Source organism: Galeopterus variegatus, unplaced genomic scaffold, assembly GCF_000696425.1.
Source record: "Galeopterus variegatus unplaced genomic scaffold, G_variegatus-3.0.2 Scaffold4178, whole genome shotgun sequence".
NCBI classification, from domain to species: Eukaryota; Metazoa; Chordata; class Mammalia; order Dermoptera; family Cynocephalidae; genus Galeopterus; species Galeopterus variegatus.
In genome coordinates this window covers 63208-88832 of record NW_007730289.1, presented here as the reverse complement: position 1 = coordinate 88832, position 25625 = coordinate 63208, and the positions used below count along the sequence as shown (strand labels likewise).

At 38.6% G+C, this 25625-nt stretch overlaps 1 protein-coding gene across 1 annotated transcript in view; it reads left to right on the top strand.

Annotated features, from left to right (window-relative positions):
- The window catches only part of SLC16A10 (solute carrier family 16 (aromatic amino acid transporter), member 10), a 118023-nt gene that overhangs the window by 83061 nt on the left and 9337 nt on the right, over window positions 1-25625 (top strand). Inside the window, exons 3-4 of the mRNA XM_008586917.1 lie at window positions 1647-2100; window positions 22427-22570. Coding sequence (XP_008585139.1) covers window positions 1647-2100; window positions 22427-22570 — 598 coding nt within the window. The remainder of the gene's footprint in view (window positions 1-1646; window positions 2101-22426; window positions 22571-25625) is intronic.

Here is a 25625-nt window from a genome sequence, read left to right as displayed (position 1 = left end):
GGATCCGAACCCTCAGCGGGAGCGCCACCGCGCTTCCCAAGCAGCGCACTGTAGCAGTGCGCCACCGGGCCGGCCCCGTCAACACTATTTTTAATAAGCACTTTGAAGAAAGCAGAAAATTGTGTAATAGATTTTAGGTTTTTCTTTTAAATTGTTAAATAAAAACAAATTAGTGCTTTAAGAAGTAAGTTGCAATTATTTGGAAAACTACGTATGTGGAAAAACTGATACAGAAGGAATGAAATATTATTTTATATTTTGTTCTGTATTATATTCTTATTATTTGGGATAGATGTCTTGTTTCACCAAACAGAGTATGAGTAGCTTGAAGGCAGAATCACATTTTAAATATTTTCTTTCACCAAGTATCTGGTTCATAGTAGCTGCTTAATATGTTTGTTTGATTTTCACCAAACAGAGTATGAGTAGCTTGAAGGCAGAATCACATTTTAAATATTTTCTTTCACTAAGTATCTGGTTCATAGTAGCTGCTTAATATGTTTGTTTGATAAACAGTGGAGATTCATTCAGTAAAGGACGATCAGAGTGAGGTGAGGTTAATCTGGGAATGTCTAGAAATAACTCTTGAGCCTGCTTTGAATATGGTGCTAGCTGTGGATTAATAAAAGGGAAGGACATCTCAGACAGGACTGCAAATGTGCCTTACTTTTATCAGGTTCTAGAGTTCCTTGCTATTACCACAACATGTTGCTAGACTAGCATTACTGTCTAAAATTTAATTATTAACCAAGTTTATATATCTTAGTTTCTAATAAATTATTTGCCTTTACTACTGATGAATAACCTTTTCATAAAACTTTAACTAGTTTTCTTTTACTCCTTATCATAATTGTTTCAAAGAATGTAATTATATGATCCTTTACCTTCCTAAGAGATGTGCAGTTGTTTGGTTAAACTATAAAATTCTTCCTTTATTATTCTTTTGAGACATACATGGCGTTAAAACTTACAAGCTGGGATCACACATGAACACATTTAATTTAGTCTTTCTGCAATCAGAATATGATTTCTTGTTATCTTGCACAATACTGTGATCAGTGCAATACAGGGCGAAGGTTGGTCTACATACAGCCCTGAGGCCAATAAAAATGAGACATAACTGCTTCATTATGCAAATGTTGTTGGTAACCTTGGGAAGAAAATATCAAATGCAGCCTTTTCCTTTACTAGATTGCTTGGTAAGTACCTGGGAACACTCCATGAAATAATGAGTTTTCAGAGTTAAATTCTAATTTTTAAAAATCTTATCAAGACTATGTTTTTTGTTTGTTAGTTTAATCACTGTTGATTTTACTGAGGCCCTTCCTGGCACCAACCTTTATTTCTGAGCTGTGGAGAGAGCACAGTTCTTACCCAGTTCTGTGTGGTTCACCTGAAATTCATGGAAAGACAAGGAGGAACAAAATCACTGATGACATTAACGGTCATTTTCCATACATACAGATCAAAATATTTTAGTGCAACATTCTTGATTCATTAAGCTGTTCTCCTCTGTTTTTGGTTAATTTTTCTTTTCGGAAAATACATTGATTAACTAAAACCCACTTTTACTATAAGGTTTTATTCTACCAAGCACAAGATAAAAATAATGAAAGCTACTTTCCATCTTTTTCATCTTTATACAGTTCCATCGAGCCTCTGTACCTTACCTATGGAATCATATTTGCCTGCGGCTGCTCCTTTGCATACCAGCCTTCATTGGTCATTTTGGGACACTATTTCAAGAAGCGCCTTGGACTGGTGAATGGCATTGTCACCGCTGGCAGCAGTGTCTTCACGATTTTGCTGCCTTTGCTTTTAAGGGTTCTGATTGACAGTGTTGGCCTCTTTTACACACTGAGGGTCCTCTGCATCTTCATGTTTGTTCTCTTTCTGGCTGGCTTTACTTACCGACCTCTTGCTTCCAGTGCCAAAGATAAAGAGAGTGGAAGTAGCAGATTCTCCCTCTTTTCCAGGAGAAAGTTCAGTCCTCCAAAAAAAATTTTCAATTTTGCCATCTTCAAGGTGACAGCTTATGCAGTGTGGGCAGTTGGAATACCACTTGCACTTTTTGGATACTTTGTGCCTTACGTACACTTGGTAAGTATGCTTCTTCCACTTTGCGGGTAATGGATGTTATTATTTCATACAGGAAGACTTCTTAGAAGAGCAAGAGAGATTGGGTTGAAGTTGGCCTCAAACATCCTGGTTGTAATTCGGGGACTCTTGAAATTAAAGGTCTCTCAAGACAAGGTCAACACATCCATCAGACCATTAAACAGAGAATCTGTTTTATGGTGTGCTTTGGTATTTTAAAAATCCCCAAACTCAAACAAAAAGGAAGGCTAAAATCTTGGAACAAATTACATCAATATAAAACATTTGGTAGGTCATGTTTTCTTCAGGTGGCTTACTAATTTTAATCAGAGACAAAGCTGGTGCAATTATTTTGCCAACATCAGTATTTCTCAATAGAAAGGTGCAGAAATTAGATAATTAGCAAAAAAAGTCAGTGGTTTTGAGACAAAGAAGCATTATATCTACTTGTGGGACACTTCTGGGAAAATTAGATTTCTCTTCAGAGGAGTATTTGAGAAATTAAACAAGTTCTAAATGAGGGAAGAGAGCTAGGATTTCATAGGAAATTAGGATTTTAAGTGGTCAAGAGGTTTATATTGTTTTTTTCAAAGGCAAAATTTAGCGTCTTTATACAGAAACAAGAATAAGCGGTGTCTAAAGTATTTGCCCTTGGCAAAATTTGCTCAAAAGTGCTCATTATGTTTCTTTCTTTTTTCTTACTGTTGTGGCTGAAAATGCATTTACAGTTCAACGTAGATGATAAATGATTTTAAAAAATGACACTGGCGTTAATTTTTCTCTGGTGTGTGAACTACGTGTGTGAACCTGGATCTTTTCCAGTGTACAATCTACTTTTGCACATTTGTGCAATTTTTCTTTAGTTAAGAGTTTTGGTAAAAGTTGGTAAGAGCAGTTCAAAGAATTGCTGGGCTCTAGAGGTCAGCTAGTAACTACGTCATCAACCCTTTGTGAGCTCCTGTGCTTAGTTCAGAAAGAATGAGGCCAAGGAAACCGAGAGGGATGGCAGGCCTGTCCTGGAGCTACGGATAATTTCATTTCTCTGTTCTCCTGTTCTCTTCTTGCCAGAGAGTTTTACGGCTCCTCCTTGTTCAATTTTTCTTCACTTAGTTTCCAGAAGCATAACACTCTCTTGGTTTTCCTCCCACCTTTCCATCACTCCTTCTCAGTTTCTTTGCTGGCTCCTTTTTCCCCCAACCCCTGAATATCAGCATGTCCCAGGGCTTGCTCCTTGATTTTTTTCTTAAGTATCCCACTGTTGGTTTCATCCAGTCTCCTAAGTTCAAACATCATATACAGGCCAGTGACTCCAAATTTATATTTCTAGCCCCGACCTCTTTCCTGAATCCTCCACCAGAGTTGTATATCCAGCTGTTTACTTAATATCTCCACTTGGATGACCACTAGGTGTTTCAGACTTAATATGTCCAACCCTGAAGTCTGATCTTACCCCCAAAACTTTCTCTGCCCCCGGCCATCCTCATCTCAGGAGATGGCAATTCCATCCTTCCAGCTGAGCAGGCCCAAAACCTCAGAGTAATCCTTTGTTCTTCTTTCCTGCACACCACACTCCTGATCCAGTCAGGAAATCCTGGTGGCTCTCCTTTCGAAATATATCTAGTATCTGACCACCTCTCACCCATCCTCCCTACTAAAACCTTAGGCCTGAGCCTGGATCACCGCGATAGCCTCCTAACTAATTTCCCTGCTTCCTTCTCTGTTCCCTTCCTTCTGTTCTCTATGCAAAAGCCAAAGGCATTCTTTCTTTCTTTCTTTTTTTTTTTTTGTGACCGGTAAGGGGATCGCAACCTTTAGCACAGTGTTGTTTGCACCACGCTCAGCCAGTGAGCGCAATGGCCATCCCTATATAGGATCCGAACCCAGTGCCTCAGCGCTACCAGTGCCGCACTCTCCTGAGTGAGCCACGGGGCTGGCCCCAAAGGCATTCTTACTAAACATAAGTCACTGTGCTCAAAATCCTTCATGGTTCCCCATTTCTCTAAGAGTAAAAACTAATGTCCTTACACTGGCCTACAAGGTCCTCCATGATGTGGACCCTCCTACCTCTCTGATCTCCTCTCCTATCCCTGTTCCCCTTGCCCAGTCTGCTCCTGCCATTCACCTTTTAATGAAGCTTACCCTGACCAGCTGGCTAAAATTCCTTCTTCCCCTCCCCCCACAGCATTCCCAGACACCCTCGCACAACTTTTTCTTTTTTCATAGCACCGAATATCTTCTAACATATAATGTACTTATTTATTATGATCATTGCTTATGATCTGTATACATACCTCTGCTAGAATGTAAACCCCCAAAAGGTAAGGATCTTTCTCTTTTGTTCAATGATAGATCCCAAGCATCTAGCACAGTGCCTGGCACACAGGGAGTGCTCAAATACTTGTTGAATGACTAACTATATTAAGGATAAGGCTAAAGTGACAGTATATAAGCAATATTAAGTTTCTCACCATTTTAATCTTTAAAATTCTTTACTTTGATGCCACAATGATTCTTCACATTTTGTACTCATAGGACATGATGATATTCATATCCATTCAACAAATAAGCTCAAACTCAGCAAATCTCAGGATAATTGAGTAATCACTAATGCTGTCTGTTAATGGAAGATGTGTTTTGCTTTGACCCATAGCTTTATATGCCTATGCTTTAAATGCCTTTGCTGAAGTTTTAAAATAAATAGAAGAAATTTCTGTGTCTCTGAACTATTTGTGTCTTCAATACCAACTGAAAATCTCAAAGAGCCTGGAGTGGTTTGTGCAAGAATAGGATGCAGGCTGTGGAGCCATAGCCTGGCCACAAGTCTACACAGCTTTGGTTGAGCACTGAACGCAAGGCCACATCAGTTAGATGACTGATAAATGCCTAACAGTGACAATGATAATATAACTCTTCTCACTGGCATGAAATGCTCCATCCTTAATACGAAGATGATGATTTAGTTTCAATTGCTTTCATGTCTTTCCACTACTACTCACCTTGAAAATCAGCTGCTTAGTACACGTGTTCTTTGACTCTAGAATGAATCATGGGGTCAAATTTTAGTTTTTAAGTTTTAGACTCACATAGTTCTTTATCAAAAAAATGACAGCCAGCTGCCAGGAAAAAAAAAAAAAAAGAAAACTTACTCATGTGTTGAAATCTGTAATATATGTATTAGCTTGTTTTAAAAAAAATCCATGATAAGGTATAAGAGGTAATTGTTCTAAACAACAACAACAACAATAAAAAGCCCCCAACTTTATTCTGGTAGAAAAATCTCATTTACCTGATGCTATGATGAAAGTCAAATCATTTGCCTGCTGTCAGGGCAATTAAGTGCACTTCAAGTCCACTTGCAATTGGGAATCATTACTTTTAAACTAGAAATGAAATTTTGAGGCAAACGAGTCAATAAATGGGGCAAGTAGTACCTCAAGAAATATTTTCTAGCTTTTAATAATGCCGAACGCTGCCATGGGTCAATACTGGAATGTACCTGTTAGACCTCACTAGCCAGAGCACCTCAGTTCACTCCATGGTCAAGCAGGGACACTGCTCCAAGCCAGTCAGGGCACTGAGCCATGCAAATAGAAACAGTATATAAGCTTTCATCTATCTGTGGCTTCCTCAGAGGGAGATTTAGATAACATTTGCCAAGAATTGATCAGGTGTCAAGCACTTTTACAAAATCTCACATAGCTGTCACAAGGATTAGTGTAATAAGTATAATAAATAATACATACTTAGAGCCAAGGAAATGATTCTGTGAAGCTATGCTGATTCAAGTTGGGATTTGAACATAGGTCTTAGACACATGGTCTAAGTCCCACATTGTTTTTATGAAGTAGTTTGTTGTTCTTTCATGAGGTCACCTCAGAGATGAGGGTGCTGCTGTTTTCAGCTGTACTGGGCCTACACCATACTTTTCTTTGCCTTGCAAATTTCCGTTCTGTTTTCTCAAACCTAAGGACAGAAGCAGTTTTGAACTGCCCCAGCACTCAGAGATGCTTTACAACCAGGCAAGGACTCTGGAGGAAACCAGCTTTTGTTCTGATATAATGGGAATGAGAAGATATCACATAACCTTATTTCCAGCCTGTACATCTCCTCTTTTGGTCTGTAGTATATTGTGAATATGAAAAAACTGAGGCCATGCAAAGTTATTTTTCACAACCTGCAACAAGTAGAACATGGGCCATATGTAGCTTTATGTTCAATTTTGTTTTCTACAATAAACATTAAGCATAGCAGAAGAACAAAAATAAACATGTGTACAGGTTGAATATCCCTTATCCAAAAGTGCTTGGACCAGAAGTGTTTCAGATTTCAGATGTTTTTGGGTTTTGGAATATTTGTACTAAACAGCTAAGAATCCCAAATCAGAAAGTCTGAAATCCAAATTGCTCCAGTGAGCATTTCCTTTGAACGTCATGTCAGCTCAAAAAGTTTTGGTTTTTAGAGCATTTCAGATTTTGGATTTTTGGATTTGGGCTGTTCAACTTGTACAAATTTATAGCAAGACATCCTATATTTGATTAACATAAATAATATAGGAAAACAGAAAAAACTAAACTGCTTGAAATTTAGAGTCACATATAAACTCTCTGAGGCCACTGATGGATCATTAGTCTCCTAAGAGGGCTCTAAAGAGTTAGTGTGTGTTGGAACCCTTCCATTCTGTTAATGTGCAAATTTAACCAGGTTTTTTGTTTTGTTTTTAAGTACCTCAGGTTTTATTTGATAAAATATAGTATACTTCAAATCTCAAATTTCAACTGTAATATAGATATTTGCTTATCCCTCAAATCCTTGGATTTGTATCAAATTAAAGTTTGTTCAAGTTTGAGGAACCTAAATTAGCTGATGAAGTAAAGTCCTTTCATGATTTTTATATAAACTAGAAAATAAATTGCTACGATATAGGATGAGTAGAAATAGAAATCTTAATTTGAAGAATCTTTGTGAGGCTATACTTGGACACTGGCTTTTGCCCAACATTTATCAGGTGTTTCTGCTGTTGTGGGGAGCAGGGGTGGAGGCAGTGGTCTGATCCTTTGAGAGTACATTTCTCCTAGTTTAACCTTATCTCCAAGTTCTGGGGCATCTTTTTAGAGAAGCCCTTGCAGTCACTAACTCTGAGGATTCCAGAGCATAATGGGAAACTGACCTTCTTATGTATTCATATGGTTGGGAAGAGTCTTCAGCACTCCATCATCTTTTTAGAGAAGCCCTTGCAGTCACTAACTCTGAGGATTCCAGAGCATAATGGGAAACAGACCTTCTTATGTATTCATATGGTTGGGAAGAGTCTTCAGCACTCCAAAAAAGATGGAAGCACATCCCTTCCATGCCCATGTTGCCGTCCATTTCCCCCTGTGCTTTCCCCTGTCTCTGCCCCATTATATCTCTCTGGCTCTTTTTCCCCCCCTCTACCCATTGGCAGATCACTTGTAATCAGGAAGTTTACATTACCTCATAACAAATTCGAAAAAGGCTCATTTAAAGGGCAATGCTTACCAATTAGGAGGTACAAAATTGCAAACATGAACAGTTACGCAATCCAGCCATCTATGTTTGTCCAGTTGAACTACTTCTTTCTTGAAGTAGAATGGCAAGAACGACTGCAGCATCCAGGCTTCGGAGCACAGTTTAGGATTCTGCATGCCCAGTCCTCAATGCTGTGCAAGGGTTTGCCTTAAACCACGAGTTTCTTTTAAACAAATGTAGCATTTATTGATTTTTCCACATTTCTTCTTTGATTGCCCTCATTTTTATTAACATTTTAGTTTACAAGAAGCCTCCACAACATTATCTCTTATTGGAGTCTCAGGACCACCATGTGAGATGGGCAGCATTAGTGCTTCCATTTAGCAGGAAAGGAACCAGACTTGGGATGGTGAGACAACTTGCTCAAGGTTACAAGAGTGGTACATGATGCACCCAGGGCTTGAGCCTGGGTCTTCTTAAAAGTGTGGCATTTAAATAAAATGTTTAAGTGCCTGCCAAAAAAGTATTAACAGTAACTTAGAAGCTGAAAGGGATTGTACAGGTCATTTAATTGCACTCCTGTTTTTTGTTTGTTTGTTTTTTTAAAGACAAGTAAAGGAACTAAGGTGCAGAAAGGTTAAGTTGCTGGCCAAAAGTCACATAATTATAGGGCTGGCTGGTTAGCTCAGTTGGTTAGATCCTGGTGCTGATAACACCAAGGTCCAGAGTTTGATCCCTGCACCGGCTAGCTACCAAAAAAAAAGAAGTCATATAGTTATAAAAGTGGCAAAACAAGGTATAACATCCAAGAATACTGGTGCTGATAACACCAAGGTCCAGAGTTTGATCCCTGCACCGGCTAGCTACCAAAAAAAAAAGAAGTCATATAGTTATAAAAGTGGCAAAACAAGGTATAACATCCAAGAATACCCATGAAAAATAAATGGAAGCTTATTATAGCCTAAACTGTAAAGTGTTCATTGTCGAAACAGAATTATTTGAGGAATAGAGTTATTTTTCCTGTTAACTGTGGTCAACTCATAGGATTCATTTCCCAATCAGGAGGTTGCTTTGCCATTTTGACACAGTCCAGTTCTTCAGATTGCCAACAGCATTTGCACTGGCTTTTGTTGTCTTTCTTTGATGGATATATTTGGAGCTCAGGGTCGAGGTTGTTGTGTGGCAGATTTTCTCTGAGAATGCAAGGCTAACAGTAGTATCCTTATAAACTAAAGGTCACTGTACACTGGGCCATGAGTGGACTGTTGAAGCTTACCTCTCCTGTTGGTTGTGTTTATCTGTGTTCACTATAAGGTTCTGACAGGAGCAAAGGCTTAGGGCCCATTAGTTGTCCCCAGCTTTGTGGATGATGGTTGCAGAGTTTTGAAAACTTTTAAAAATTGATTTAAAGTGAGGTTGTATAACTGAAAAGTTACCCTATCTCAGTCCTCTTAGCATTGCAACCAGATTAAAAGAGTTGGACTAAAAATTTTAATTTTATTTTTGGCCTGGAGGCTTAAATACTAGAGGTTAAAGGTTTCATTTACTTTCTCTTTCTTTTCTTTCTTTTTACTCTTGGTTTTAGTTTATTATTCTAATTACCATTATGTTGATTGTTACTTTCACGTTTATTAGCTATGTAGAATGTTTTGGTACTTTGCAGAATAAAAAGTAATCACATTGCCTTTTCATCAAGATTTTCAAATTTAAGTAATTTTTACTTCTCTATTTTTCATTCAAAAGTGGGCTCATAAAATTTCTTTGACACAAGGGTATTTATTTGTACAGGCTATCAAAATATCAAAACTTACCTATTGAAATTCACCATGTGCTGATTATGTACATTCCCATAACCCCTACATATATTTCTTGTATTTTTTGTCATTACGTAGTCTGGAAATTCCTTCCTTCCTTCCTTCCCTTCTTTCTTTCTACCTTCATTTCATTCCATTTCATTTACTTCCTTTCCCTACTCTTCCCTTCCCTTCCCAAAGAACTTGCAGAAAGGATATGAAGGTATTTACTCACACATACATTTTCTGCTTCAACTCTCACAGTAACCTTTTATGAGGAAAGCAGTGCTAATGCTGGTTCTCCCTCTAATAGATAAGAACCCTGAGGCTCAGAGAGGTTTTACTTTGCTCAAGGCTGCACATTTGGTGGCAGGAGTGCCATTAGAATAGATTTAGAATGGTTATTCCATTCAATCGCTGTTTTTGTTCTTGTGGGGGGGGGATTTCCTCTAATTACACCTCAGTTAAACAGATTCAAGCATTCATTCATCTGAGTCCCTGTTGTGTGCCAAGAGCATTCTAAGTGTGGGGATACAGTGATGAGAACAGCTGCTTTCTCTCACAGAGCTCAAAAACAAGTAAGCACATACGTAACGTAGTTTTCAAATAGTGATATTTTCTTTGAAGAAAACAAAATGAGATGGAAGGTGATTGTGGGAGGCAACTTTAGTTTGGGTGGTCCAGGACAACCCTGTCGAGGAGGTGATAGTAAGCACAGTCTATGGGAGAAGGGCAGTACTACATACTTGGACAGTTTCCTGTTGCCCTCCTATCTCTATCTTTAAAGACAGGCAACAGTTGAATTTTTTTTTTATCCAACTTATTTTGAAAATTATTCCTAGAATGAAGGCCCCATGCCTCTCAAAGATTTAAAATTTGTGGAGGAGAAAGAAATCCACAAACATTTTAAAATATCTAATTTTAACTTAAATGGAAAAGGAGCAGTAGTGTATTTTTGTTAGGCCCTAATACTATATAATGTATTCAATGTATACATTTTGCCAGGGAAAGACTGGCAAAAACTGTGCATTTATCTACAAAATACATTGGGGAGTTTCGTGTGGGAAGTTTCCTAACACCTCAGGAAGTGCTAAACAAGAAACAGGCGAGGTAGACTGGACACTGTACAAGGGTGTCCTCTTTATTGCTCTAGCTACAGCAACTAGCATGTGCCTGGCAGTCACTACGTATTTTTTGACTGATTTCAGGTTGAGCTTATAGGCTGATTGAGTTGCTGAAGTACAAGGTCTGCTAATTTCTCTACTCACAACTACTTTACATTCTAATAGCACTTAATAGTCAAGTTTTTTTTCTTTCCTCTTCAATATATAATCCCTGGAGGTGAGAACAGTTTTATCTTCATCTTACAGGGAAAGGAGTTAGTTGGTTAAGACATTCTTACATCACAGACACATATAGTTAGTGACAGGATGGGGTTTAAAGCTTAAATAATAGAAATAAAAGTGGTTTTACAATTATCTAGACTAGTTTCAATGTGGAGTAACTTAAAGATATGGAAATAGATGGCAAAAGGTACACTGTCCTGGTGAGGTGAAATAATGCCCCTATTCCTTGCCCCTTCTCCCAGCTGCTTCCAGAAGAATGGAGTGCTTGAGGGTGACCGTAGCCTAGTAAGCAGGCTAACAGATACTCGTGCTCTTCTTGGCCCACATCCCTTTTGACCCATGCATGCATCTGTGGAATTTAAAATGTTGTCATACACAAAGTTTCTTCAAAAAGTTCACAGAAAATGCACATTATGAAAAAAACTGATGGATTGTGAAATTTTTTTGCACCAAAATGAACTCATATTAACTTGTTATAATAGGTCTGACTGAACAGGATCTAATTTGAAGCACTAAGAAGGATAAAACATCAATTTGAAAAGAGCCCCTAACAGAACAACATGAATTCTGCTAAAACTGAAACAAGAACAAACATCAAATTTATGGTGAAGCTTTGGTGGAAGAATAGTGAAATCATTGATGCTTTACGCAAAGTTTATGGGGACAATGCCCCAAAGAAATTAGCAGTTTACAAATGGATAACTCATTTTAAGAAGGGATGAGACAATGTAGAAGATGAAGCCCACAGTGGTGGACCATCCACATCAATTTGCTAGGAAAAAATTAATCTTGTTCATGCTCTAATTGAAGAAGACTGACAATTAACAGCAGAAACAATAGCCAACAGCATATACACCTCAACTGGTTCAGCTTACACAATTCTGAATGAAAAATTAAAGTTGAGCAAACTTTCCACTTGATGGGTGCCAAAAGTGTCGCACCCAGATCAGCTGCAGACAAGGGCAGAGCTTTCAATGGAAATTTTAAACAAGTGGGATCAAGATCCTGAAGTATTTCTTCAAAAAATTGTAACAGGAGATGAAACAGGGCTTTACCAGTACGATCCTGAAAACAAAGCACAATCAAAGCAATGACAGGTGAAAGTGGTCCAGTCAAAGCAAAAGTGGACTGGTCAAGAGCAAAGGTCATGGCAGCAGTTTTGGGGGATGCTCAAGGCATTTTGCTTGTTGACTTTCTGGAGGGCCAAAGATTGATAGCATCTGCCTATTATGAGAGTGTTTTGAGAAAGTCAGCCAGAGCTTTTGCAGAAGAAAAGCATCTAAGAAGGCTTCACGGGAGAGTTCTTTTCCACCGTGACAATGCTCCTGCTCATTCTGCTCATCAAAAAAGGGCAAATTTGAGAGCGTTACAATCGTTAGGCATCCATCTTATAGTCCTGATTTGGCTCCCTCTGACTTTTTCTGTTTCATAATTTTAAAAAATCTTTAAAGGGCACCCATTTTTCCTCAGTTAATAATGTAAAAGACTGCAGTGACATGGTGAAATTCCCAGGACCCTCAGTTCTTTAGCAATGGACTAAAGTATCATTGCTTACAAAAGTATCTTGAACTTGATGGAGGTTATATTGAAAAATAAACTTTATTTTTTTATTTTTATCTTTTTAAAATTACCTTTCCCACGAACTTTTTGAAGTCCCCTCGTATTGACTGAATTCATGAAGCATTATAGTGTCCTCAATATAAATCAAGTGTTCCTGTTCCTGCTTAATTATTATCTCTCCTCATGTGAACACATGGTTTTCTTTTATAGCCTCCTTACTTCTCAGGAGCTACCTCAGGGACTTTTCAACAATTCCCAACCTAGTCCTTTCTAGCTTTTACCCAGAAGAAAGTTCTTACTCCCTGTTGATGCCTCAAGCATTAACTACTCTTCTCTGCCAGGTGTCTCCTTTCTCCAGCTCTTCACCCCTCGGGGTCTGTTCTGAATCCTGGGGTTGGTATTGCCCAAGATTAGGAATTACCTCATGTCCCTGTCCCCCTCCTCCTGGTGATGTGCTTTCTAAGCTCTCTGTCACTTTCACCTTCACAGCAACCCTGTAACATACCTAGAGCAGTGTGTCATGCCCTGTGCCTCCTTTTCTCCCCTGAAATAAAATTCTTAAATAAAACCTACCTATACACATAATTAAAAAAAAAAAAATAATGTCCCACCTGTATAAAAAGAAGGCAATAAATAAATAAATAAATAATGTCCCACCTATAACATAAAGGAGAAATAAAAGAAGTAATAAAAGAAGGTCATGCTTGGGATACAAGCTACAAAACAGATGAACCTTGAGGACATTATGTTAAGTGAAATGAGCCAGACACGAAAGGACAAATACTGTATGATTCCACTTTGGTGAGATACCTAGAGTAGTCAAATTCATACACAGAAAAAGAAGAATGGTGATTTTCAGGGGGAGAGGGGAAATGGGGAGTTATTGTTGAATGGGTACATAGCTTCAGTTGAAAGTGAAAAATTCTGGAGATGGATAGTGGTGATAGTTGCATGTGAATATACTTAATGCTCCAGTACACTTAAAAATAGTTAAAATGGCAAATTTTATGTGATATAAATTTTACTACAATTAAAAAAAAATTTTTTTTTAAGTTAATGCTTGGGCACAACTATATCAGAAAAGTAAAAATAGCCCCCACAAATTTCCAAAACAACTCAATGGGATGTTACTGCCCAAATTGTGAACGAATGTGCAGTATTAGAGAAACTGATGCCCAAGATTTTAGAATCAGTAAGGAGTATGGAGCTCATAATGTGACTCCAAAGACATTTCTTTTCCTACTATGTGTAGTCCTTCCAACTCCCAGTCCAGGGAAATTTCCTCTCTGTTATGCAGGCTGCCTTAATCCTGATGGATGCAGGCCTTCCACTTCCTTATGGCTCATAATGTGACTCCAAAGACATTTCTTTTCCTACTATGTGTAGTCCTTCCAACTCCCAGCCCAGGGAAATTTCCTCTCTGTTATGCAGGCTGCCTTAATCCTGATGGATGCAGGCCTTCCACTTCCTTATGAGTCTTCCCATGGGGGTGTGGTCCTTTTCTTCCTGAACACTGTATAATCACAAGACAAAACTGAACATATTTAAAATAATTTTAATCACATTTCCTCCTCCATAACTCTGAAATAAGAATAAGGAAAGGAACAATTGGGGTAGACAATCTCAGAAGTATATGTGGAAATGACAACAGTGGAAGGAAAACATTTTTAGGCCTAATCTTAAAAATTTTAATCTTCATTGGGGTTAAAAAATTTGAATTCATGGATGATACTAGGGAGAGAGCCAGCAATTATATGGCTCCTAGAATTTTTTTTTTTTTAAATGCCTCTCTTAGGATTCGTAGGAAAGACTCAACACTGCACATAACAAAGCCTGGGGAAAGGTGGATAGGAGACTTTGGCAAAGTAGTTCTCTAGCCAATATCATTAGCTTGAATCTTAGTGAGGAGAGGTCAGAAGAAAGTAGAATTTTCATGAAAGGATCAATTTTCCTTTACTTCAGAATTAAGGGCAAAATTAAGAAGCTGAATAAGAACAAAATGTCCGGCTGGCCAGTTAGCTCCGTTGGTTAGAGCATGGCCTTATAACATCAAGGTCAAGGGTTTGGTTCCCTGTACCAGCCAGCCATCAAAAAAAACCAAAAAATTTCTTTGTTTCTCTCAAAAATCACATAAACTTTAAAGAAACTAAAATTTTAACAAACCAATAATCTACACATCTTTTATTGTTCCAGAAGAAATAGAACCAATTTTGAGAGTTTATAAAATATTTGGCTTATTGACATTATTGCAAGGGTCATTAAATAAGTAAAGCTATCAAGTTACCCCAAATCCTACTGATTTAAATTCTGAATTTATCCCTTCTTACAAGATGTAGCCTATCTTAAAGCTCTAAAATTAAGGCTTACTTGAACTAAACTTTTGTTGGGTGCATTTGTTCACTTTGGAATACTTTTCTAAATTCACGCAATTCAGCTATTACTTAGATGCTGTATAACCCACACCTATCTATTTATGTGCAGGCACTTTTAACTGATAGATGATTTTGTCACTAGATTAATCCAAGAGTGAGTTTAAAGATCATATCCATTCCCCACCTTTTTTCATAAATGCAAAACATGGAAACACATGATGCTTCAAAACAGCACGAATCACAAACAAGAGTCCAATCATGTGCAGAGCCTTTGCAACCACTTTGTATCTTCCAAGTACTGTTCTGAAGTATTGGAGTCAGTTGGTCATGCACGCAGCCATGCACTATGGTTGAGCTCTCTGGAGCCATCTTGATGACCAGCATAGAGTCAGTCTAACTCCTTCACAGATCGACACTGTCTTAATTCACAGTCCATTGTGTTCATCCAAACTAGCCAGGAACCAAGGATCTGAGAGAGTGTTGAATCTGGGGTGCCAAGAATGAGACTCTAAGAAGGAAACTGTTCAGAATCAAACATGCATTTAGGTGAAATTAATACAAATTTAAATAGAGCAAGAGATTAAACACCTTTTACTGTTCAATAATAATAGAATGCTTTTTGATAACTTGTGAAATATCTGGCACAGAAATTATTGGCAGGGTCATTAAATAATTTCAAGTTACTTAAAAATCCTAGAGACTTATTTTCTATTTTAAGATGAACACTACCTTAAGCTTCTAAATTTCAGTGTTATTTAAACTGGCATTTAAATCCAAATTGGTTTTCGTTGATGATTCCTGTAGAACATTTTACTAAATCTTGATCTTATCTAAATGATGCTATGTCAAAGATGGACTACTTATTTTGGTTTTTTTTTTTTTAATCCAAGGAAAATTATTTTTTAAAAAGTAAGGGGAAAATATCAAAAGTTTTAAAATAATTTTTAGAGTTAGAATTCAGACCATAGTTCTTCAAACCTTTAGCCGTTTCTTCCTTCTGAACTCTTCTTTTTCTACCTGTTGGTGGCTGTTAAATAATCTTCACTCCAGAAACTCTTCTTTTTTTTCCCTCAGTGCTGACTCTTTCATGTCTTAACAGTGCCACATGTGATTATCAACACCATGGAAACTCATCTTAATTGAAAGACTGGCTGTTTAAAAAAACAAACAACCATCTACCCACCGCCTCCTAGAATGCTGTAGGCCAAAGGTCTGCTCTTCACCTGGTCAGCTGCTGAGGAAGCAGTAGGTACCTGTACCACGAGTTTAGTCACAAGAGAAATATCATCATAAAATAGACTGGGCTGAGGCTGGCCATTTAGCTCAATTGGTTAGAGCGTGGTGCTAATAAAACTTAGGTCCAGGGTTTCCAATCCCTGTATAGGCCAGCCACAAAAAAAAAAAAAAAAAAAGGAAAGAAAATAGACTGGGCTGCCTAGAGATGTTAGTCCTTAAAAATGCTGGCAGGCAAAGAAATTTTTCCCTGCAAGCACACCCTAGAGATGTTTTATTCTCAAGGCACAGCTGATCAGGTTTAACAAGCTAAAATGACATTTTGAGGCTGATCTAATCAATGAGTATCTATTAATGGCCATAAAGTCTTAGTTCAGTGTTTTTTGGTGTAAAGCACTCAATTTTATGTACCCAAAAATATGGAGTGAGTTTTCTTCCACCTTTAATCACCTCACTTGACTCATGCAAAACAATGCTCATGCAAAACATCCTGCTTGTTTTAATTTATTTTCTTTTCTGTTCTTAGCAAAAACAGAGAAAACACAGTTGTTTTAAAAATAAAGAAAAAAACAAGCCAGACCCTGTCATTTCATTCAGAAGATTTCTGTTCATCCTACTTTGAAGTCAAAGGGTAGTGTAAAGTTTTGATTTGTAACAAACTCAGATTATCCATTAACCACTCTAGCAAGCCTTCTACTCCCTTTCAAACGTACATCTCTTTTTTAAAGGGGCCAGGCTTTTTTCTTTGAATTTACCTTTAAAAAAAAAAATTTAATCAGGATGGTCTTCTAAAGTTGTGGAACAGCTTTTCTAATGTTGGATGGATATATTCTTAGAAATTAATCCAAACTGCATGCAAAGGAGAAGCAACAAACTGCAGTTACTAATCTCTGGCATGAAGAGCACTGAGTAAAAGTGCTCTGAGCTTAGTATCCGTAGGAAAGTAGGAAGTTGAAGAAATCAGTTTCAATTCCATAATCACTGAAAACATAACATTTATTATCCTGTTTTGGGTTAGACCATGTAAACTTAAAATATACAAGTCCCCTTTGTTTCCCAAAGATTTATTCTTCTAGATCCAAATGAGTGGCCATGCCTACGTTGTCCACCCCTCTTTTCAGTTTGACGGATGGTGTGTATCTGAAGAGGAAGGGCAGAGATCAGAGAATCAAAATCAAAAGAACTGTAGTTCTTTTGGTCCCATAGTCTGCACTGTTCCATTGGGCCTGTTTTTTCTTGCTTTCCTGACCTCTGAAATACTGCCTTTGTTAGTACTTTGTACTTGAGTCAGTCAGCTGTCATTTCAAGTCCACTGTCAGAAATAAAGATATTTTTAAGAGTCTCCAGTAGTTCCTCTTCTCCTGTAACTACTATCCCCCAAAGATATATAGTCTAATTTGTATGCACCAAAGTTTTATCATATTGTTTATAACATACATAAAAGACGTTAAGCAAAAAGTGCTCACCCCCTCAAAGGACGGGGGTGGGGGGAGGATAATGAGGCTAATAACCGCTATGGCATGGCTAAATGACACAATCTTAGAAAACAATACAGGAAGGAATTATTGGACCTTTTGGACCAATGGTATCCTTGTTTTGCAGGTGTGTATTACCACTGGGTTTCAAGGGGTTCTGTAAATGAAGTGATCTGAGGTTCCCTTCTATTGGGCATTTTTCTATTGTGAAAGCATTTGGTACAGAGATGCTTGAGTTTCTAATGCACTGTCATCAGTTTTATTGGAGTTGATTTTGTACTATGGCCATGACCCATTTAACTTCCTCCATGGTTGGTTGATTCTCTGAAGGCCAGATGACTCTGCCTTGGACTCTCAGTGGAAGAACACCAGATGTCTCCAGATGTCTCGCATTGCAGCTCCCCTGTAGGAGAGAGGTGGAGAGGAGAGAAGCCAGGGCTGAGGCCATTCCAGTAATAAGATCACTTTCTTAGGCTGCTGCCCCTGACCTCTCACCAATGGGATCTGCCTCTGGGCCCAGTGATTGGACAGGAACCTGCCTTCAGTTGGCAGGTCAGAAACATGCCATCCATACAGAGAGGTGTACCACCATTTAGTTGAAGGGATGGTTAGAGAAAGGGGAAACTGTGGACTTGTCCTTTTTTTTTTTTCCTTCTTTCGCCCATGGTGTATGAGTAGATATTTTGGGATATGATTCTTTTTTTTTTTTTTTCCTTTTTGTCTTTTTTACTGACCGGTAATGGGATCGCAGCCCTCGGTGTTGCGCCCGCCGGTAACGGGATCGCAACCCTCAGTGTTGCGCCTGTACCGGGGACCGGCAACGGGATCGCAGCCCTCGGTGTTGCGCCCGCACTGCACTCAGCCAGTGAGCGGGAACCGGTCTCCACGTGGAACCCTCGGCGGGAGCGCTGCCGCGCTCCCAAGCAGCGCACTCTCCAGTGCGCCACCAGGCCGGCCCAGGGATATGATTCTTTGTTATCTCTGGATAACAAAACAATGAATAGGGTTTCACAAATCTAAAAATGGCTTTTGTGATCTGTGAAAGCTGTTGTTGCTTGAATGATGAAAAAATATTTCAGGAGCAGGCAGTGTTCAAGATATCACTCAGCAAGGTTTTATTAATCCCTTCGAGGTATGCAGCCCTGGATTAAATAAATGTTTGAGAACATAAATACTAATTCCTGCCCTAAAGAACTTACATATTCAGATAAAGTCTAACTTTATCTTTAAAGTTAACTTTAAACAACTGCCTACAAAAAAATATTATCCCCTGCAGAGAACAGTGGCCTCTAGTATAAGCTATGTATTAACTTAAAAAATAAGTTAGGTTAAATATGAAAACATTTGTTCAATGTTTTCATCTTTCTACCCATGCAACTCTTTATTAGAAATATCAATTTTTCCCAATATTCACACTTTCTGCTAAACTAAAGTGCATACCAGTCTCCAGAGGATGAGAGATAGGCAGAAATTCATAAAACAGTCAGCAGCAGTTATGGGAGGCACAGGCTGCAGACAGAACACACCAGACCTCTCGGGTACTGCCGCCTCAATGAGGAAGGATCTCTAGGACCCAGAGATCCAGCATCCCCAGATTCTGCTCCCCTATCTGCCAGATTCCCTCACTGACCAAAGAAACTTTTCTAGTTTTCAGGTTTTGGTGAAGTGGTGTGGAGGGGGTATTAGAATCTGACAACAACAATAACAAAATTCGGTGAAATAATGCCACTAGAGGTGAAGAACTAAGTTACTACTTAAGCATAATTTGAATTTACCCAATTTATCCTCTTTCAAAAGATCCCAAACATTTCACCTTATTATTCCTTTTAAGGATTACAAAGTTGAGCAGGATGCAAAAATAAATCACTAATAAAGAATAATAGCAATTTGGGCCGAGCCCGTGGCGCACTAGGGAGAGTGTGGTGCTGGGAGCGCAATAGCGCTCCCGCCACGAGTTCGGATCCTATATAGGGATGACCGGCACGCTCCCAGGGCTCCCCGGCTGAGCGCGGGGCGGCCGGGCCCCAAAAGGAAAAAAAAAAAAAAAAAAAAAAAAAAAAAAAGAATAATAGCAATTTGGCAGACAGGAGTTCTTAGTTTCATAAAAAGAATGACTTGTAAATTCAATCTTTTATGAATACTAAAGAATGTCTCTTTAGAAGTCAGAATAGATCCTTTTGGTGATTCCTGAAGTGGATTAATACATTAGAGTCTGGATTAAAATTCCACATAAAGCCAATGAGTACACATAATTACATCCCACCTGCCTTAGATCAAGTCATTCATTTTCCTCCAGAATTGGGCTGAATCCATCTCATTCAACACTGTCTAATCTCACTTGATGGAGAGTGGTAAGTGCCTGGTGGAATAAGCTACTTTGAAGTCATCTTCATCAACAGCTGTCTTAGATCTTTGCAACCACAAGTTGATTTCTTAAAGAAACATAATGTAAGCCAAATATGTAATTTTAAATTTTCTAGTAGCCACATTTAAAAAAAAAAGGAAACTAATAAAATTAGTTTTGTAATACACTTTATTTAACCAATATAGCCAAAATATTATTTCAACATGGAATCAATATTTAAAAATTACTAATGAGATATTATGCATGCCTTTCCTTTTTTTTATTAGGACTTCTAAATCCTGTTTTTTTACACTTAACAGTAGATCTCAATTTGAACTAGCCATATTTCTGTGCTCAACTGCCCATGCAGTGTTAGCCTGGTGTGCTTAAGGAGGCAGCTGGATGTGAGGCTGTGGGAGCAAAGCAGAAGTCTTTGTCAAACCAGGAGTTTGAGCTTTGCCCTAAAGGCTGTGGGAGCCATAGAAGGATCTTAAACAGAGAGGTGACATTTTTTATTTTGAACTTAATTGGGTGGCCTCAGGAAATACAGGTTAGAGGTGAGAGATAGATGTAGGAATAGGGGCTAAAGCAAGAAGCATGTTAGAAGGATGATGTAGTGGTCCAGGTGAGTGGTCCTTTAATTGGTAAAGACTCGAATTAAAATATGGGGAACATGGACCAAAGGAAGCATTTCTGAGATATTTAGGAGGTAAAATCATCAGGATTTGGTAGTGACTACTGGATTTGGAGACAGAGATGGGGGTAATCTCGGATGGTCATCAGGTTTCTACCATAGGTAGTTGGGCCAATAGCAGTAGTGTTAACTGAAATGGGGGGAGGGCAAGTTGAGAGAGGGACATGAGTTTAGCTGGGCCATGTTGACTCTGACGTGCCTTTGGAACAGGCAGATGGATATGTCTAGTCTGACCTGGAAGAGTTTACTTGAGAGAATATATATAGAGAGAAGCTAACAAGGCCAAGTAGGGATACTCAGTAATTAAGGTGCCAAATGAAAAGTTTAGGCAATAAGGGTAAGTTAGAAAGTCAAAGAGGGTAGAAGAGGGCGCAAAATTGTTGTTCAGTAAGAAAGTTATCAGCAAGTTTAAGTGACATTGTGAATAAATCTGACCTACTGGGCCAGATGGAATTAGGGCCGAGACCAGAGCTGGCCTAATGTATTTTACAGACATATTTTGTTTGGCTTTTGTAGCATTGGACACACAGTATACTAAATTTAAGTTGGGGGCCAATATTTTCACACAAAATCCAGATTTATTACTTTTCTTTAAAAGAAAAGGGAGCCAAGAGGTAGTTGTGGCAACATTGGTAGTATCATATGGTGATAATCAACTTAATTGTATGCCCTTTCTCTCCAACGAATGTTTTACTCCTTTATGTTATTTGCCTTGGCCCGGTAGACATTTGATTTTTCTGCTTTGGAGCCAAGGATCAGTAGGTAATAAAGGTACAAAGATAGATTAGTGACAGATTATAGAGGGCTTTGAATACCAAACTAAGGAGTATAAAATGTAGGCAGTGGGCAACCTTTGAATAAGTCATTGATGAGATTAAAGCCATATTTAGGAGGATTATTCTGAACCAGTATGAAAATATAGAAGTTAGGGAGAACAGTGACCAGTTTTGAAAGTGAAGAGAGGAATGAAATGGTGTTGGGATATACAAATGGGCTTTCAAAATGGAAATGGAAGTGTCTTAAGGAGATGTCATCCAGAAAGGCTACTAACTGCCCATGAGAACCATATGGGCCATTGAACTTGGTAGGAAATTTGCTTGCAGACTTCCAGAACTCAGGCCATTGTTGGGTGTAGAGGACAGTGCTTGTCAGGGGTGTTATGGAAAAGAAAGGTCAAACAAAATATGCTTACTGGCTATCTATGGCCTGCAGGTCACTGTAGTCACTGTTCTTAGTAGACTATAAATGGAGGGGAAAGATCCTTTAAAAAAAAAAGGGCTAAAATGAGTATCTGATCATTATGTACTGTGTGCCAAGCACTATTCTAAGCTGTTTACCACAGGTATTTTACTTAATCCTCACAACCACCCTCTGGAGAAGGTACTACTGCAATTTCCATTTTATAGACAAGAAAACTGAGACCCCAGAGGTTAAGAACTTACCCAAAGTCTTATGGCTGATAAGGGATGCAACCATGACTTGAACCCAAGCAGTCTAACTCTTCGGAGGCTTATCTTTTAACCACTGTGTCAAACTGCCTCTGCACTTTTATTTGTTCTAATGCTACACAAATGGGTAACTTCACAGGTAGAGAACTTCATGCTTTCACCCTGGAAGCTCTGGTATAACTTATTTCAGGGGTATCAGTTGGTTCAGGTCCTAGTAGAAGAAATGAAACTCCAGAATTGACTCTTTACTTGTCTTTCAGGGAACAGATAATGTGCTGGGTCCTTGGGTGATCTTGAGAGAACAAGATTATGTGGTGTGTTCAAAAGTGTTCTCTTCCTTTAGCTAATGGCTCCATGTTAGCATGTAAAGTGTGTGCTGGTAACTCTTTATTGAAAAAAAAAACACTTATAAGAACTCATTTCTTTTATGCAAGCTAAATTAAATTTTATAAATACTTGAATTTGGAAGGGGATGAGAATCCATAACATTGTAGAGAAATGCATTTGATGTAAAGCCTCAAACTTTGTCAAGTTTTCCTACCATATTTAGTGTGGTTTCTTTCTCTTTGGTCTACAGATGAAACATGTGAATGAAAGATTTCAAGATGAAAAAAATAAAGAGGTGGTTCTCATGTGCATTGGCATCACTTCAGGAGTTGGACGATTGCTCTTTGGCCGGATTGCAGATTATGTGCCTGGTGCGAAGAAGGTTTATCTACAGGTACTTTCTTACACCTTTTTTCCCAGCAAAATTATCCTTTTCACCTGGTGGCTCATTACATTTACTTACATGCTTAAATGCTTCTATAAAAATGAGAAATATTTTCTAGAACGTGACTTCCTCAGGCAGTTTTTCAAGGACAAAATCTGTTATGAGTTTAGGTTTTAAACATGAGAAATTGGTTGTCAAACAACAATCTTCTTTATTTTGTCATGGAATTCCACCAAACCAAACTGTTTTTTGCCCATTGCTTTTTCTAAGAAGAATGTTTTATTTTTGGCATAGGTCTCAAAGTCGTGCAGATCCTATGCCTTTTGCAATATCTTGTGAAATTTGGGTGTGTGTATGACTGAGCTTCTTTAATGAAAACTGCCTCCTAGGTGCTGTGGGGTGTACATAAACAAATGCTAACTCCAAGATCATTATTGACACTCAGTCAATAGAGATTTAAGTGACTCTCTCATGCCAGACACTGTGCTAAACGCTGCAGAGTTAAATGAAATATGGTCTGTGCCCTCAGTTAGTAGCTAATGGTCTCATGGGGAGACAGATAAAACAGCACAGTGGAGTAATGGGTATGCTAGGTGGGTGCCGTGGGAACATAGGCACTGAGCATCGGAGTGACTAGTGAGGTTCTGAGCAGTGTTGGAGGTGAGGTCTAGTTATGTAGATGAGGAAGACAGGGAAGAGTGTTCAAGCAAAGGAAAACCACATGGGCAAAGATGCAGTGGTGTGACATGGTATGTTACGTCTGGGAAACCGAATGTTTGAATGAGATAAGGGGAGAACAGTAGGTGGATTCCCTGGGGGGATAGGAAGGAGACAGGTTGGGAAGGGCCTTTATGTGCATAAAAGATGATGAAATTTATCCTGAAATTTACTAGGAGCCATTAAAGGATTTTAAGCAAGGGAGTGACATGAATTGTGTTTTATAAAGATCAATCTGGTAACTGTGAAGGGTGGAAGGGAGTGGAGGGGTCAAGAGTTCACATAGTCACAAAAGGCCACATGAATTATTCCATTTATGTGAAATGTCTGGAATAGGTAGATCCATAGAGACAGAATATAGATTAGTGGTTGTCAGAGGTTAGGGGAAGGAGGGAATGGAGAGGGAATGGGTACAGGGTTTCTTTTTGGGATGATGAAAATATTCTTTTTTTGGCAGTTGACCTATATGGGGATCTGAACCCTTGACCTTGGAGTTACAAGGCTGTGCGCTAAGAAAATGTTCTAAAATTAGATAGTAATGATGATTGTACAATGTTGTGAATATACTAAAAACCACTGAATTGTACTGTTTAAATGGGTGAACTTTATGGTATATGAATTATATCTCAATAAAGTTATTACTTAAAAAAAAGAATGGAGGCACAGGGACTAGTTGGAGACTATTGAAGTAATCTAGGCAGGAAGAACCAGGATACTGGGTAAACAGAGTAACCTAGGGATACAGAGAAGGAGAATTCAATGGAGCCACTTAAGCTGGGTCTGAGATCTGTGGCTTGAGTAACAGAGTAGATGGTTTTACTATTTTATCAAGATCAATAATTCAGTAAATTCTAGTAGGATAATGAGTTCATTTTTGCCATGTTAAGGTTTTGGTGCTTATGGGAAAGCCACACTGAATTTGGAGCTCATGGGAGAGTCTGGATAAGAGACCCGTGAAACTTTAGCACTCATGGACTGTCTGGGATGAGTGGAGGATTAGGGCCCTGCAAGGGAGACTGAAAGGTATGGCCAGATTGGTAGCAGAAAAGCAGGGAATAGAGTGTTTCTAGGGGCAGGAGTGGTCACCAGTGTCAGTAGCTAGTTAGAGGGAGACTAAAAGGTTTTCACTGGATTTAGCACCAGAGAGGACATTAGTGACCTTAGAGTAGTTTCAGTGGAGTGCAGGTGCAGAAGACTGATCATGATCAGTTGAATAAATGGAAATATAGACAACTTTGTCCAAAAGCTTGGCCGTGGAAAGAAGGTAAAGGAGAGACAAAAGGGGGACTTAGAATTTGGAGATTAAACCTGTCTATTTATAGATGAGAGGCAGAATTTGAGCAGGGCCTTTAAGAAGAGGTGAAATTTGGGCACAGGAAAATGATTGGAAAGGCATTTATTTCAGACAAAGTAACTTCCATTTATTTACTAGAAGTAGTAACAGGGCTGGCCAGTTAGCTCAGTTGGTTAGAATGTGGTGCTGTAACACCAAGGTCTAGGATTCAATCCCTGTACCAGCCAGCTGCCAAAAATAAATAAATAAATAAATACAAAATAAAATGGGTAGTAGCCACAAAAAAAAAAAAAAAAAAAAAATACAGGAGTAATAGGTACAAAACTATGCTGTCTACCCTAAGTGAATCATTGTGCAGTATATACATGTACTGAAAAAACATACTGTACCCCACAAATATGTACAAATTAATGTTATTTATTTTTTTTAAGGAATAAGGTTTATTGAATACTAGGAATTGACAACATATTTCTAAAGGGTAATCAAATGATTCATCATATTTGTATGGCACATTCTTCCAGATGAGGGGGGAGATACTGCTATTGATTGCTGAGAAAGAGAAAGTAACAGAAAGACGAGACAGACATTTTTCTTAGATTTGATCATTTTTCAGGACTGACATATTATGCCTTTTCCTCTCTGAGGGGATTTGGCATACATTCTCTGTTGTGTGTCAAATTAATTGCTTTGAGATTTTTTTTCCAGGGAGTGGAGCTTGGTGGTAAGTATTTTGCTGCGTTGGTCTACCTCCTCAAGAGCTTTCTTAACCACTATGGGTTTGGTGTACTCCATTGATTGCCTGGTTGCGGGTAGGGACAGGGTGGCCCATGGGCCCCATCTCAGGACCCCTGGTGGCAGTGTGCTCCATTGCTTGCCTGTTTGTGGGTGGGGGCTATTAAAATATTTTGAAAAGAAAAAGAAGTACATAGAAGTAATTACTACTTTTTATTGAGCACTTTCATGTGTCAGACAATGCACCAAGTGCTGTTCATGTATTATCTCATTAATCCTTGCCCCAGCCCTTTTAGGTACTATTGCTATTTCCACCTATAC